At 46.3% G+C, this 17550-nt stretch overlaps 1 protein-coding gene across 1 annotated transcript in view; it reads right to left on the bottom strand.

Annotated features, from left to right (window-relative positions):
• The window catches only part of PRMT3 (protein arginine methyltransferase 3), an 881955-nt gene that overhangs the window by 675735 nt on the left and 188670 nt on the right, over nucleotides 1-17550 (bottom strand). The window contains exon 9 of the mRNA XM_085643603.1: nucleotides 11432-11553. Within this exon, the coding sequence (XP_085499729.1) occupies nucleotides 11432-11553 (122 nt within the window). The remainder of the gene's footprint in view (nucleotides 1-11431; nucleotides 11554-17550) is intronic.

Genomic DNA, 17550 nt, shown 5'->3' with positions numbered 1-17550 from the left:
GCACACATGGGGCACTGCACTAGGGTCTGACAAGTAAATCAAATAACCAATCATGGAATCACTAATCTATTACATCATTTTACAATAGGGAGCACTTGCACTTTGGCACTGATCAGCAGTGGCAAAGTACCCAAAGCATCTAGACTAACAAAAACAGATGAGGCAACAGCAAAAAGTGGAAGGGAGACTCACGCCAATGGTGCCAAGTCTAACAAGTGTCCTCTCCAGCTGAAATGTGGGGAGAACTACCCAACCCTTGGGAGTTCTCTTCACTGAGGTGGAAAAATCTGGAAAGACCATCAGCTTTCCGTGTTCTGTACCAGGGCGGTGTTCCACCGTGAAGTCCATCCCCTGTAGGGAAATGGACCACCTCAACATTTTTGGATTCTCACCCCTCATCTGCATCAACCATCTGAGGGGCCTGTGGTCTGTCAGAACCTGGAAGTGAGCCTCAAACAAGTATGGTCTCAACTTCTTCAGTGCCCAGACCACAGCAAAGGCCTCACACTCAATTGCACTCCACCTCTGTTCCCGTGGAAGTTACCTCCTACTAATGAAGGCTACAGGTTGGTCTAGGACCTCCTCATTCATCTGTGAAAGCACAGCCCCCACACCATGCTCTGAAGCATCTGTCTGCACAATGAATTCCTTTGAGAAGTTGTGCGCCTGAAGCTGTGTACATGGCAGATTTCAGGGCATCAAAAGCTTTTTGGCAGACATCAGTCCAGTTCACTTTCTTGGGCTGGTTCCTGGAAGTCAGCTCTGTCAAGGGTGCAACAATGTTGCCATACCCCTTGAAAAACCTCCTGTAATACCCTGCGCCCAGCACTCAAGTGTTACATGGCCCCCTCCAACAGGGAGGAGATGGTTCGCTACCCACGCAATTATTTCACTGAAATTGGTTCCAATTCCAGTCCCCTGTAGTCTGCCCATCGCTTCCAGATTTTATAATGTTTTCGTGGGCATCCCCGCGGCACATAAATGGGGGCCTCTAGGCCCATACAGAAATCCAGCCCGGCCTTCCAAACAGATATTGAGGGTGTGGCCGTCGCCTACCAGGCCTTCGCTACATCCTGCTTGGCAAGAGTAAAACCCAGGAGCATCAGATGGCGCTTATAGACATTGCCCCCTATATCATCCATCACATGTAGGAGCACCAATTTAGGGGACCGTGGAAGATCCCAACCCGGTCCAAGGACTGTTTGAGGACTCAATCACTCCTAAGGAAAACATCTTGAAGACCTCCTCCTTGATGCAAGCTCTCACCCGGTCAGTCACTCTGAAAGTGTTGTGCTTGATAGGAGGACTGTCCCCAGAGTCCACATCATGGACACACCACTGAGTGACACCAGGGGTCAGGTAGAAAAAAATCAGAAAATTGCCCCAACAGCTGGCGGCATCCATTCTGTTGCTCAAGGGTCAGAGAGGTTTACTTCGTCCACTGACCCATCTTGCTCCTGGGCAGACAGGTGGTCAGGAAGAGGCTCAGTCTCCTCTTCCATCCCAGTATCTGTTGCTAGGAGCATGCCCACTTCGGACCTCTCCAAGTGGGGCTTCAGGCGGATAACATGCAGGACTCGCAAAGGGTTCCTAGGAGACCACAAGTCCACCAGGTAGGTGACATTACTCTTGCGCTCCACTTATCCTGGAGCACACAAGGCTCCACTGGGACCATGACCCAAACCTTTTGTTTAGGCTGAAATTCGATCAGAGTGGCATTCTGATTATACCCCCGTTTCATCTCCTCCTGGCTGGCTGCCAGATTCGCCTGAGCAAGTTGTCTGAAACACCTAGTCTGGTTTCTGAAGGCCAGCATGTAGCTATACATCCTGGGGAGGATGACTGTGCACTTTCTCCCAGCCTTCTTTCACCAAACTCAGAGGTCCTCTTTCAGGGTGACCATACAGCAGTTCAAACAGACTGAACCCTAAGGACTTCTGTGGCACCTCTCTGTAAAGAAACAGAAGGCATGGCATGAGGACGTCCCAATCACGCCTCCTGGGCTCCTCAAGACCCATAATCATGCCCTTCAGGGTCCGGTTGAATCTCTCAGCCAGCCCATTACCTTGGGGGTGGTAAGGAGTGATGAACTTATAGGTTACACCACACTCCTGCCACAGGGACTTCTTATACTTCGATATGAAGTTGGTACCATAGTCTGACACCACCTCTCTGGGGAACCCCACGCAGGAGAAAATCCCCATCAACGCACAACCCACCACGGGGGCCTTCACAGTACGGAGAGGAATGGCTTCTGGGTACCGGGTGGCATGGTCCACCAAGACCAGGATGAACCTGTTGCCCATGGCTGTCTTGGAATCCAGAGGCCCCAGAATGTAAATACTAGAATGTCAATACCCACCCTCTCAAAGGGAGTGCTGACCACAGGGAAAGGTTGGAGAGGAGCCTTGTGCTTCCTCCCACTCTTACCACTTACCACTTGCCTGGCAAGTCTGACAGGTCCTGCAATGAGTATCAGAACTCTTGCACATTTGGGGCCAGTGAAATTGGGTAACAAGCCTTTCAAATGTCTTGTCTTGCCCCAAATGTCCTGCTAAAGGCACATCATGAGCCAGACCCAGTAGGAAGGCTCTGAAGCACTGGGGTACCACCAGCACCCGGGCTGACCCAGGCTCAGCAACCTTAGGCTCACTATACAGGAGACCATTCTCCCAGTAAATCCAATGTGACCAAGACTGATCACCTGCTGCCTGGTTTGTGGCCTTTTGCCGCAAACCCACAAGAGAAGGGCACGTCCTCTGCTCCTCGCAGAACTCTTCCCTAGAGGGTCCTCCTTCTTGCTGCCAATGGGTCAGCTCAGGCAGGTCCCCCAGTTCAGCTACCTGTTCCCCTGTAGGTTTAAGGCCATCCCCCTCAAGGTCTGCACAGTCTTACCTAGTGGGACCCATGGCCTTTTATAAGTGGGAGGCTGGGAACCTTTCCCTTGGTTCCCTTGGGGATTACTTTGGGGCCCTTTGTAGAACTCTTTCTGTTTACCCTTGCCCCCCCACTTTTCTGCTGGGGACCCTTCCCACCCTTGGCGGAGTCTCCCACATGACCCTAGTGGACCCTGGTACTGACCCAGCGGTCCACCTCCTCAGCAAGCTTCCTGGGCTCAGTCAGCTTACTGTCAATCAAGTGTCGGCGTAGCTCTGGAAAATAATTACTGGACAAGTGCTCCCATGCAATCAAATTATAGAGCGCCTTAAAATCATTTACTTTGCTACCCTTCACCCAACCATCCAGGGCTCTGCAAAAGAAAGTCACATACTCCACCCAGGTACTAGACTCCAGCTTCCTGCAGTTTCTAAATCTCTGCCTATAAAGCTCTGGGGTCAACCCATACCTGGTCATTTAGGCTTCCTTCATGGGGGTATAGGACGTCTGATCCTCCTTGGGCAGGTCTAACAAGGTGTCCCTCCCTTTACTGACAAAGCGGCTCCACAACCCCGCTCCCCAGTCTTTCTCAGGCACTCTATGGGCCATCATGGTCACCTCATAAGCCTTAAACCACTGCCCAATGTCCTCATGCTTCATGAACTCCTTAATGACATCCATGGGAATATATACTCTACTTTCTACAGGCACTGAAGAAGTGCCACCACCAGAGGGACTGATCTCTAAACTTTTTGCTTTCAGATCCAACTCCGTCAACCCTCTTTCATGGTCTAAAAGCATCTTTTCCTCCTCTAGGGCCAATTCCTCTCTCTGAAATGCCAACTCCTTATCCTCCTTCCCCAGCTTGAACTTTGTGAGCTCCAACTCATGCATCCTAGTTCTCCCCTGTCCTCCAGCTCTTCTGGAGATAGGCCCTTAGAAGAAACACTGCTGCCTGCCCTGGAAGGTGCTTTCCCCCCAGCCAGGCCCAATGGCCCCTCCAGCTGCCCATCCACATTCTCTCCCTCCATTATAGGCTCTTCATGGTGTTCACTGACATCCCTAGATTCCAACCAGGCCCTCAGCACCCTTTGGAATTCCTCTTTCTTGGTAAGGCCTCTCCTGGAGATTTTGAATTTCTTAAAAACAGCTTTAAGGTGTGGCACAGTGTAGGTATCAATCCTCTCTCCTTCAAAGTCTAAATCCATAGATGCAATGGATGCTGGCATACTCATGGTAAGTATTGGCAGTTCTCAAAAAATAGTCCCAGAAATATTCTACCAAATGTATGTGGTTGCGTTATGGTCTGCACTCACTAGTAGTGTACACCTGTGACTGTATATGAGTCACAAGTGCAAGTTCAAATCCTCACCGCTGACCACCAATGTTAGAACTGGGGGTCTCTAGTTGGCAATGGTATACACCTCTGTCCAAATAAGGACCCTTGCTTCTAGTCAGGGAAAGGGGGATACACTCCTGAATAACCCTTGCTCACCCCCTTGGTAGCTTGGCGCGAGTAGACAGGCTTATCTCAGAGGCAGCGTGTAAAGCATTTGTGAACACATACAGTAATACAGTGAAAACATTAGAAATGGACAGCACACCAGTTTGGAAAAATAAGTAATCTTTACTAGACTTAACACAAGACCAAACGACAAAAATATGCAATACTGTAATAAAAATAAAACTTTAAAATGGTAGAAATAGCTTAGTTCAATGTAGATGCTAAAAGCAACACTTTACTCTCAAAGTACCTTAGATGCGTCACGCAAAACAAACAAAAGGGTCGCAGGGAAGGTGATGCGTCGTTTCCTTGCTTCGGGAGAGGTGATGCGTCTGTTCCTTACTGCGGCGCAGGGGAGGTGATGCATCGGTTCCTTACCGGAGAGGAGGTGATGCGTCGGTTTCTTACTGTGATCCGGTGCGATGCGACAAGATGGTGCCTCGATGCCATGCAACGATCCGGTGAGATAAGACAAAATGGCGTCATTGATGCGATGCGACAACGTGGATGCAATGCATGCACGCCCGACAGCTGCGCGGCAAAATCAATGATCTTTGGAGCCGTGACAAGCCCTGCGCCACGCATCTCCGGGGATGCGACGCGCTACGCTTTCGATTCAACGGTGAACAGATGCGGCGGCGGTACGCTTCTTCGGTGATGCGACGGCAACTGCTGCGGCGGCGACACGCTTCTCGTTTCTTCGCGCTTCCAGCTCCCAGCGCCAAACAGTCTCTAGAGGTCCTAAACAGCGGCAGGCACCTCTCTGTAGGTTAAAATTCCCAGCAAGGAAATTCAGGGGGTGGTGAAGTCTTTGTGTTCCTGAGACTTCAGACAGGAGGCAAGCTCAGTTCAAGCCCTTGGAGATCTTCCTCAAGATAACAAAGCAAACAGCAAAGTCCCTTTCTCCTTTCCTTGACAACAAATAACCACTGCAGACATACCCCAGACAGCAAACAGCACAGGGGCAGTAATCCTACTTCAGCTTCTCTGGTTTCTTCTCCTTGGCAAAGGCTCCTCTTGATTTCCCAGAAGTGATCTAAAGTTCAGGGGTTTCAGCTCTCATATTTATACCCCAAAAGTCTTTGGTCTCTATGTGTGAGGGGTCCTGGACCCAATCCAAACCAGTTCTGGGCGCACTCTGCCAGTGCACAACTTCTTCCTTTGTCAGGGTGGGCCAGGGTCATCAGACGCACCACAGGAGGTGGAGTCAGCATTGAGGAAGGCAGGCACAGCCCTATTCAGGCCCAGGTGCTACTCCTCCCACCAATCCAAATGCAGATAGGTCTATTCAGCCTAGTGTGGACTCACCCAGACTTTTGGGGCCACCCCAGCCCCTGTCACTCACACACCAGATGTGAAATACACAAACCTAGCAGAGGTATACTGGATGGTTAGGCAAGAAAATGCCTACTTTCTAAAAGTGGTATTTTCAAACACAGAATGTAAAAACCACCTTAATTAAAAGATGTATTTTAACATTCTGAGTTCAGGCATACTAAACTCGAATTTCTACCTTGTTCCCTGGGTCAGTTACGATTATAAGATGTTATAATCAAACTGCCCATTCTGGCCTATGGGAGCAGGTAGCCTTGCAATAGTGAAAAACAAAATTGGCTGTAATTCAATATCAAGACATGCCACACACATCAGGGCATGTCCTACCTTTTACATACAATGCACCCTGCCCATGGGGGTGCCTTGGGCCTACAGTAGGGCTGACTAACATGTAGAAAAGGGAAGCTTTAGGGAATGGCAAGTGGGTGAACTTGCCAAGTCGACATGTTAGTCCCAGACTGCACACAGGCTCTGCAATGGAAGGTCTGAGCCACATTTTACAAGCTGCTTCTGTGGGTGGCATAATCAGTGCTGCAAGCCCACCAGCAGCATTTGATTTACAGGCCCTGAGCACACGTGGTGCACTGTACTAGAGTCTGAGAAGTAAATCAAATAACCAATCATGGAATCACTAATCCATTACATCATTTTACAATAGGGAGCACTTGCACTTTGGCACTGATCAGCAGTGGCAAAGTGCCCAAAGCATCTAGACCAACAAATAAGATGAGGCAACAGCAAAAAGTGGAAGGGAGACTCACATCAATGGTGCCAAGTCTAACACAAGTGATAATGTTTATTTTATAATAAAGCATTTTCGTTTTGCGTGCGTAAACAAAAGATCAAAAAAGGCACCAGCCGAAACGCGTCTGTTTTGCTCCAAATAATCAGATTTGATATCACCCCCTTGAGTGCTTCTTCCTTTGGAATAGGAGAAAGGGGAAAAGGGAGCACTGATAGTATATATATATATATATATATATATATATATATATATATATATATATATATATATATATATATATATATATATATATATGTCATGTTGATCAAAATGATAAAGTAGTGCTTGTCATGTAACGTCTTTCTATTTAACAACATTCTTTATAAACAGCAACAGGGGACAGCAATGGGCACCTGCTTCGCCCCCAACTATGCGAATCTGCATATGGGCTAGTGGGAGGAGCAGGTGCTACACAGTCCAGAAATGGAAAAGTGGTCATGCCATATTGTTATATGGTTACGCTACATAGATGACCTTTTCATTTTATGGAAAGGTAACATCGAGTCTGTAGAGATGTTTGTAAATTTGATCAATTCCAACAAACTGAATCTAACATTTACAAGTCGAATCAGCAATACTGAGATTGAGTTTTTGGATGTTAAAATAGAGGTCAAAGACCAATGCCTCTCCACTACAGTTTTCCGCAAACCTACAGCGGGTAATATAACGCTACATGTCAACAGTTCACATCGCCAGTCACTCAAAAATAGTATCCCCTATGGTGAACTATTGAGCGCTAAAAGAATCTGTCGCTCTACTGAGAAGTATGAGATAGCAGAAGAGGAGATTTGTGACAGATTAGCAGACAGAGGGTATCAACGACCAGTTTTACAGATGGCCAAAAAAAAGCCAGAGAGGCAAAGAGAATAGATCTACTATTGAAACAAAACAAACCTGACAGGGAAGCCTTACAAGTTAATCTGGTAAAGAGAGATCCTGCTATAGAAGCATACGTTACCATCAGACCGAACATAACATATTGAAGACCACCGACACTAGGGAACAAACTAGTAAATACATATACTGAAACGCACCAAAATGGCTAAAATGGCGAAAGATGTATCAAATGCAGAAATACAACGGAGGTTAAAACCTGCCTTGGAGAACGTCTTATTATATCTAAACCACTTAACTGTGAATCAGACTATGTGGTTTACCTGCTAGAATGTCCCTGCCTGAAGGGTTACATTTGGAGTACAAAGTTAGAAGCCCATAAGCGGGTTCTACAGCACTTACGTGCTATTAAGAATGCGGATACTAAATATCCGGTAGGCATGGAATACCACAACAGAGACCCCTCCAAACAGACCTATTGTATCTTAGATCAGGTGGTAAAAACTGAGAGGAGATGATAGACAGAAGGCCCTTAGACAATTGGAATGCAGATACATTCTCAGGATGGGTACCAAAGAGCCAATAGGCATAAATATTGATGAGGAAATGTATACCTTTCTCTAACACGGTGCCTCTTTGTTGCTATTCCCTGTTAACATGCAGAGATATCTAGTTTCCTTCAATGCTGTCTCTATAAGCTTGCATGGATCCCAATATCATGATTTTAATGGGTTTTAATGTGTTTTCTGTTCCCGGGGAAATGTACTAATACTATGATTATTTACTTCTGTTCCAGGTTGTCCATGACCAACTCCGTGATGAGACTGCAAAAGAGCAGAGAAAACATCCAAATAACAGGCGCTGACACCGTGGAGATGTGACGCTAGAGTTTATTCCAAACGAAAGCCTTGACGCATTACATATACAAGTATGGAATATTGTATTACCATAGGTAAAGCCAACCGTATGCCCCACGTATGGCCTTTAGCCGTGCACGGTGTGGGGGTTGGGTGCAGAGCATGGCCACACAGGCCAACTCCCCACAGGCAGCCAATCTCCAGGGGCAGCCAACCCCATGCAGTGCAAGGCCTTTCACAGTGGGCACATGAGGGATTGGCCACAGGGTCTAGCTTACAGGCGCGTGCTGCATCCAACTACCCACAGGCAGTCACCCAAAGGCCTCCAACCCCATGCTGCAGATGGCCTTTCCCATCCCCTAGGGCAAAATACAATTAAACAGGTTAGGGATGTGTGCAGTCCCCCTCCCTTAGCCTTCTTGGGCCTCAGGCCCATCCACCAGGAATAAATTCTAAGGGGGGTATGTAGCTCCCCTCCCCGAGCCTTAATAGGCCCGTGGACCCCATACTCAGGAGCTGAATACAATATAAAAGGGAAAAGGGGCCGTGGGCCCCCCCAACCGAGCATTATTAGGACCTCAGGACCCCATCGCCCATGGCAAAATATAATTTAATTAAACAGGGGAGGGGAGCCGCACTGCACCCCTCCCTGAGCCATAATATGCCCCAGGGACCCCATCCCTCAGACCATAGTTTATTAAAGAGGAGGGAGCAGTGCAGGCCCCTCCCTGAGCCTATTTTGGCCCAGGGAACCTGATCCGATGGGGCCAAATACAATAAAAAAAGAAAGTGGGCTGCATGGTCCCCCTCCCCAAGCCTTCTTTGCACTCCAGGTACTCCATTCACTGGGCTCAAAACTTAAGGGGAGGGGGCATGCAGCCCTCCACCCCAAGACTTATTAGGCCTGGTGACCCCTTCCCCCAGGGCTGTGTTTTTTTTTTTTTTTAAAGGGGAGAGATGGTCACGCGCCCCCGATTCCCAAGCCTAGTTTGGTTTAGGGGATCACATCCTCTGGGGTCTTCATTAATTATAGTTGGGTGTCCCAGTGCACCCACCAACTGCCACGTTGGAGGCCGCGGGTGGAGTGGGAGCCGGCATTGCTCCTGCCCAGAGGTAGCAGCTGTATTCAGCTTGCTTGCTCCGGGCGGGAGTAATATCGTTTCTGTTTCCCTGCCCGTTTCAGTTTCCCTGCCTGAGGAGTCGGGCAGGGAAACAGAACACAAGTCTGCTCCTCGCTGACAGGAGCATCTTTAAAGCTCATGCAGTCTGGAAGCAGACTAATGTGTTTGTTACTGGTGGGAGATTTAAACTACGGTGTGTCCTAGGGGTGGGCTCCCCTGGACAGTCAATGAGCTAGACCAAGGGGATGGAGTCCCTGGGCCTATAAAGGCTCAGGGAGGGGCAGTTGTGTGCCCCCTTTCCCTTTTAATTCATGTGAGCACACCCTTCCCTATTAATTAATGTGATGGATCTGGAAGATGGGGTCCCTGGGGCCTTTTTAAGGCTTGGAGAGGTGCACACGTGGCCCACTCCCCCTTTTTTAATGCAATTGTACATGGGGTCCCCAGGACCTTCACCCCTCCCTTTTGTGAAAAATCATCCCCAGGGGGAATGAGGTGCCTTGGCCTTCACAGGTTGAGATGGGGGGCTGCGCGGTCAGCCTGCCCCATTTTTACGATTTCGTGGAGGATGGCGAATTTCGGCTCGGATAGGGGGGCCGTCGTGCCCCATCACTTTAGTTAAATATACTTGGCCCGGGGGATGGGGTCCTTGGGACCCAAAATGGGATGAAGGAGGGGCTTTACTCACGTCCCCTCTCCATATATTCAATTACAATAATAGGAGCCACCATTTCTTTTGCGCAATTCCCACAGATTTATTTTTGTTTGGCCCCCTTTTCTCTGGGTTCCCCTCACAGGGCCTAAGGGGGTAGAATACCTAACCTGATCCTTTATAAAAAATGTATTTTCATACTGCAGGACAGGGAACTAAGTCCCCGAGTCCTGTAAGAGTTGCCAGCACCATTTGCTGGCAGCCAATCAGAGTGCTCGCTCCCACGGGCGTCCGACTGTTGGGGGAGTGAGATGGTCCCTTGGACAGTCACAAGGCTCTATTTTTGAATTGGCACTCCCGCAAGACTCTTGCGGCAGTCCCTCGGACCTAACGGTCCAGATATACAAATATTTTTGTACCTTAATTTCTTACAAACTATTGAACCGATTTACACCAAACAAAAAAGCATAATCTGCAAACCAAGATGAAGCTTCCTGCCAAATTGGTGTAATTCCGTTCTGCAGTTTTTGCGGTATTGCTGCCTAAAAAAGGCTACCGAAAATGCATTGGAAAATAAGCTTTTTTTAACACAAACCTTTTTCTTGCCCCCCCCCCCTCCCGCCCCCAATTGACATCACCCTGAAACTTTCCAGGAAGGATGTAATGTGAATTTGCTTTTATTTTGGAGGGGGAAGTTTCTTGAAGGTTCGCCTAACAGCGCAAAAGTTATTAGCAGAACGAAAAACACCTTGTATATGAAAAAGCAATCTTAACTGTTACCACCCAGACACAGACACATATATGCACATATATAGATACACACACATTTTTTATCACACAGGCACAGTTGCAGCAACCAGTTCTGGCTTGGCTTATAAAATCAGGACTGGATGCCAAAGTCTTAGCCTAGTTAGGCCATTCACATGTAGATCTTCATAAAAGTGTGGCTAAGCTTTGTGCCGCTCCTCCATTGCTACTGCCCTTACGCCCGAAAGATCCATATGCCAGGGGCAAAGACTGGTGCATCAAGGCGATGGCTACCATTCGTGAACTTGGTCTTAGCTCTTCATCAACTTGCTCCTACCTCAAGAGTCTTGCCAATAGACATAAGCAAGAAACCAGGCCAAGGCGCGGTTCTTGTTCTTAACTCTTGCTGACCAAATAACGCATAGGATTAAGAAAGGCCTGTGTGAGTGCTCTACACAAATCAGTAAAAACAACTTTAAGCTTCATAAATAGTTCCAGGATCCACTACTTCCCTTTCAACTACAAAACAAGTTGAATACCTGCGATGTATTAGGGGAAACAGTGGAATGTGGATTCCGAATAAGCACACAATCTTCTATGTGCATTCTGAAACAAACTAGTTGGATTACAGTACAGTACAGAAAGACCAAAATTATTGCATATTCAAAAAAACATTTGTGTGTACTTGATGACAGTTCCATAGAAGTTGGGTAAACGTACCTGATTATGTCCATTGCTTGGTAAATGATTTCTGATTGGTCGACTCCAATCACCATCTTTGCTCCTGCTTTGGCAGCAAACATTGAAAGTATCCCAGTACCACAGCCAACATCCAAGACAACCTAATAAGAATACAAATAGACCAGTTCATTCTTCATCACCATCAAATGTCACTTTCTCTAAAAAGATGAAATGACTGATATTCTGCATTGCCCTAAAAAGTCCTAATTATAATGTTCTGTACCACCGTCTCCACAGTGCCTACAGAACAATTTACATACAATTATTACCTAATCAAAATAAGTTCTCATGTAATCAACCTCATAAAGTAGAAGGATTGAGACAACCACATTTTAAGCTACAAACAGGTAATCACTCACAGATATTAGAAAAAGCATTTAGCATGTCTAAGCTGTGTCATTATGAAGAAAAATGTAGACTCCTACTGGATCTCTGGATTTCACAGCATTAATTAGTATTGTTTATTTAGGTGTGTTGTGTAGCTTTTTTAATCCATGTGCAATCACATCGTGGGAAAAAAAAACGTACTTGTGCGTGTACAAATTTTGCAAGCATGCAATGTAAACTTCAACCTCTCTGGAAAATATCTCTCTGGAAAATATCTGAGGAAGTAGAAGACCAGCCCTTAACGTATCTTAAGCAAATAAAAGAGAAATTAGGTTTGGATGACGTAACAAATGCATTTCCCATCATTTAACCAAATTCCCTACAAATTCAGCTTTTACTAAACATACTTTCTCACCTGCATTAAGGTCCATTGACAAGGAACTTTCCTAGTTTGAAGCAAGGAGCTGAATTGATAGTGGGGAGAAGAGAGTGCAGAAAGACAGTGCATGCAGGCCATATGATGAGAGAACGGAAAGAGAATAAAGAAGTCAAGTTGCGATGGCGTCACTTCATTAAAAGCCAAAAAAACTAGCAGCACCGACCTCAGTGAATTAAATAAAAATCAGACGAGAAGCTGCATGAAGGGATCAAAGCCAGATCCTAGCAAGGACTGCAAGCAGAGTTGCCATAATCCAACCTGGACAGGACAAGCGAGTGAACAGTCTTTTTAAAGACATCTACTGACAGGATGATTTTGATGTCTGACAACATCTGAGCTAAAATGCGAAACTTCTTGTCAAGTTGTTCACAACTTCTTGAAGATGTAATTTGGTGTCCACAAAAAGTCCAAGATGAGAAGAGGTTCAGATAGCAGTGCACCTTCAGTGCATTAACAACGCAGGTCGAATTCAGAACAAATGGGATTCTAGCCTTATCCTCATCCTGCATCTGCTCACCACATCACACACAGAAGATCACACCATTCTCCTTCTCACCCACTTAATTAAAATATTGATGCTAGGCTGATCAAACATGTGTACCTCTTGTCTTATTGTGCAATCATACAAACTAAGTATTTTTCAAAATTGTCACAAAATTGCCCAATACATTTTGCTTTTCTGCAAACAGAAATAAATCAGTGGGGAAAACAGTCCCACATGTTCATTTTCAAGGGTCTCCTTCGTCTAGGGAAAGAAGACGTGATTGATTTTGCAATAGTTGCGGGTGTATCCAGGAGGTGAACCGGAGAGAGTGTAGGCGGGTAACACCCAGGAGGTAAACCAGACAGAGGGCAGGCGGGTGACACCCAGGAGGTAAACCGTAGTGAGAGCAGGCGGGTAACACCCAGGAGGTAAACCGGATAGAAAGTGCAGGCGGGTAACACCCAGGAGGTAAACTGGAGAGAGTGCAGGCAGGTAACACCCAGGTGGTAAACCGGAGAGAGTGCAGGCGAGTAACACCCAGGAGGTAAAGCAGAGTGTTGCGGGGATAACCACTCTCCCTTTGACTGGAAGAAGTTTATTTATATAAAGGAAGATCCCTGAGCTTTGACAGCAGACCCCCATACCTTAAACTACCTTACTAACAGCATAGCTCTTCCCCATGGAAAGGCTTTCTCCAAATGTGTGTGAAAACAACATGCATTCCCGTAATATCAAAGCACGAGTCTCCAGCAGTGCAGCTGTGTTTAGCATGTTATGTCTAGGTGCTAGGGACTGACCAGAACAGAATAACAAGGGGCATTGTTTATCGACCTTGTACAGCGTGTTCAGACTAAACTCCAAGAACGCAGCAGAGAACGTGAAAGGCAGACGGCTCTCATGTGAAAGGCATAAACAGAGTCTTGCAAAAATAAAGTCATGTTGTACCGTGCGCAAAAGCAGCATCACGGCAGCAAAGCTCATGCTAACTTAACAATGTCAACAATGTCCCTAAGGGCCATATAACAAGAGAGAGTACAGGCGGGTAACACCCAGGAGGTAAACCAGAGAGAGTGCAGGTGGATAACACCCAGGACGTAAACCAGACAGAGTGCAGGAGGGTAACATTCAGGAGGTAAACCAGAGAGATTGCAGGCGGATAACACCCAGGGAGTAAACCAGAGAGAGTGCAGTCGGGTAGCACCCAGGAGGTAAACCAGAGAGAGTGCAGGCGGGTAACACCCAGGAGGTAAACCAGAGACAGTGCAGGCGGGTAACACCCAGGAGGTAAACCAGACAGAGTGCAGGCGGGTAATTTCAGCACCAATGAAGTCCAAATGCCTATGGGGCCCATTTCATTCAGTCGAAAATATTAACTCAGTCATGGGACTACATAGCACGTTATATCATTTCAACATCTTGGTGGCTGCCAGCCCCCTCCAACCCTCCACTCCTTGAATGGATGGTCAGCATAACATAAAAAAATGTATTTTCAAGTTTTTTCTGAAACCTTTTCCTAATTCTGACTTTTCTGATCAGTCTCCAATGTGCAGGAGCATTTCCCCACCATACGTTAAACATATAAATCCCCATTAGTCTTCTGAGTGGGGGCAGCAAGCGCGCATCTTTGGCATTGTTTTGTGGGGCCCCCACAGGCAATAAACCAGGCTCAGTGCATCCAGGTAATTTCAGAATTGACCGCAGTCACAATGCTCATATGTCCTTTTCTTTTGTTACAGATATTAACCTCAAAGCCGTAAGGAATCGTATTGTAACGTATATGTTCAATGTCTTTGCATTATAAGGATTCTATCATTGGGCGACAGCCCTCACTTACCCTGACTGACTGACAGGGACAAAGCACCAAACATGACGTTTTTTCGAATTTCTACAATGTTTTTAAAAACAAGACTTTTTCTTTCAGCCTCCCTCGGGCAGGAGCATTTCTCCACCAAAGGTCTGTTTCCCCGGGTCTCATGAGTGTCAGGGTGCCCGGCATGTGCATCCTTCCATCGGTTCCAGGTGCATATATTCGGTAAACTTGGTGCAGTGCATTGAGGCAATTTCAGAAGCTATTGAATATAAAATGTCAGTTTAAAGAACGTGCCCTTTGGTAACATGTACGTCGCCATAAAAAAACCTACCACAACTACATATTTTCATCATCAGCCTGCCCAAAAGATTGTAACACTGCTTATATGAGTTTACCTGACTGGCTGGCCGGGAGACTGGAATGAATATACAGCCCCAGTGTTTTTCGTCAGAAATGTTTCTAAATGTATAGTGCATGTGTCTGGCCTTCTTCGGACAGAAAAAAGGCCAGGTGGGCGGTGGTTGCACATTTCTACTCCCTTCATCTTTGATGTTTGGGATAAGTACAATGTCTAGTTGTTCAAAAAGGTCCTTCTCTCTCTGCAAATAACCAAAGGCTTCCCTCAGTATAGTCCTGCATTCTTTGACAGCTATAACCTTCTTCTACCTCTCTCACATCCCCTTTATCAAATGTGTCTTCAGCTTTGTCATCCACACATCGATGTGAAGGACACTTAATAACAAGAGTGCCTGCACTGAAAAGGACTGGTCCACGTGTGATCGAGTGGGGACAGAAAGCCTCTATTGGCTTCTACTTTGGAATCATATGGGCCTTGTTTTATCCTGTCTGTGTATTTATGTTTCCCCTGTGTTACCTGGCTCCTAGCTGCTCAGCCGGTGTGAGGGTTCTGAGTGGCATGCTGGTGTGATGGACATGATTGGGATGTTTGTGTGCCTGTGTGGTGAGGTGTGGCAGTTGAAGATGGGCTGAGCAGCTGGCAGGCTGCTCCTGGTGGGGCCGCTTTACATGGATACTAACCGCTTAAAAGTAGGAGGATATGTTATATCCTGCCTATGTATTAATGTTTCTCGTCACAACAGGCATCTCATTTGAAATCATACGGGCCAATGGGGAGTGATTTTCGTGGTCGTGTACATCTGCGCCATCTGGTGCAAGACAGTTATATCCTATGGATTTTGAAGATGATGTCTGTAACCAGGAACCAGTGCAGTAGTCGGTGTACAGCAGAGATGCGATTTGTTGTCTTACGTCACGTTACAAGGATTTGTTAAGCGCGACTAATTACCCGAGGGGTATCCAGGCGCTATCCTGTCCTTTCACTTGGAAAGTCTGCAGATCGCATGAAGCGCTCATATGGGCTCTGAGCAGTCTGTCTAAAAGGTTCTTGGGAAATGATGCATACCAGCAATCATGCTGGGCAGGACCCGACACCATAGCTTGGTTGTTTAGAGAACGAAGCGGCGATATGTGTTTGAGCTTATGGGTTTAAGCTAAGACATGTTGTAAAAACAGCTTTTGGTTACTGAATGTCAACCTGCTTTTAGCTCGTCAACTCTCTCTCACCTAGTGCCCTGTTCTATCTGTCATCCATGTTGCTCGTCAGCCAACACTCTCATTCTTCAATGTGTCTTGGTCTGTTGATGTCCTCCTCTCTTGGTGTCTTGACCTCATCAATCATGTGTCCCTCAGTCCAACTCCCTCCTCTCATCTGCTGTGCACCCACGTTCCATGACTTATCTAAAGAGCGCCTTACTTCCCTTTCTCGAGTCCTCTGCATTGTTCAATAGTGTGCCTATTTCTCCACTCCCGTCCATGGTGTGCCTCGATACTCCTCTTACTTGAGCTGGGCTTCCTCCTTCCCTCCGTTTAATATTTGCGTTGGTCTCCATCATCTGTTTTGTCTTTCTTTACCATCCCATCCTTTATTCCTTGGCCTCCATTCACATTCACAGTTTTTTTTAGCCACCTCACATCCACCATGCATACCATCACCCTCTCACCCGTGGTGTGTGTACAGTCTATCTTCTGTAGCTACCCACTCGCTCATCCATTTTGTGTCTGCTCCCCGACTTTATCCCACTTTTCTGAACCCCAAGACACAAATTTTCTTTGGAGACCTACTCTTTCTGTGTTTTATTAATTGCCACTGTGTTTTGTTTTAACTTGCCTTGATGATTGCAATCCTCCATCTTATAGAAGTGTGTTGAAGATTAGGTAGGGACTACAAACGTTGTATGTAAAGAAATATTTTATGAGCCATCATCTATTTGACCATTGCATCAGTGAGTTCACGTGTTCAGGGGTGTTTCTATGGTAGCATCGGGGGACGTGGAACAGTATATCGCGTTCATGTTTAGTGGTCTAGAATTATCAGTGTATTTTTCTGGATAATCATTTTATCCTGTACATGCAGTGCACACCTTTTTACCATTTCATCTTCGTTACTTTTCATACATTTTTATAATCAGATTCTAATATAGTGCTGTGGTTTTCTGAAAACGTTGATTCCTGGCTGTCTATTTGTAGTCTTAAGGAAACGTAATAATTGTTTTGTAATGTACCCTGCACTCACGTTTTGGGCAAGTGTTGGAAATTGTGTTGAACCACTACTCAAGCAGCAACCACAATTCTTCTCAGGGTGAAACCCAAATTAACCTGTGCCTAACCCTCTGGTACCTAGGCACAAATCTGGACTTAGAGACAACATGTAAAGTATTTATGCAGTACTTCAAACAGTAATAAAGTGAAAACATAACACAACACAAGAAAAATCCCACACAAAAGTACAAAAACTAAATAAATGATTTGAGACCAAAACGACAAAAATCCAATCAATCAACAGAACTGGAGATACGCAATTTCAAATTTTTAGGTCAAAACAGTTCCTAGAAGCACAAAGCGCCAATTGAGGTTATCTGGCCGCACCAGGACTAAGTCACACGTTCAAACCAACCATGAGGGAGCACAAGCCAGACACAGTAACCAAGTTAGGCTCACTGAACTAAGTACCTCAAATC

The sequence above is a fragment of the Triturus cristatus genome, chromosome 3_1 (genome assembly GCF_964204655.1).
Source record: "Triturus cristatus chromosome 3_1, aTriCri1.1, whole genome shotgun sequence".
In the NCBI taxonomy this organism is placed as follows: domain Eukaryota; kingdom Metazoa; phylum Chordata; class Amphibia; order Caudata; family Salamandridae; genus Triturus; species Triturus cristatus.
This window is presented reverse-complemented; position numbering and strand designations above follow the sequence as displayed.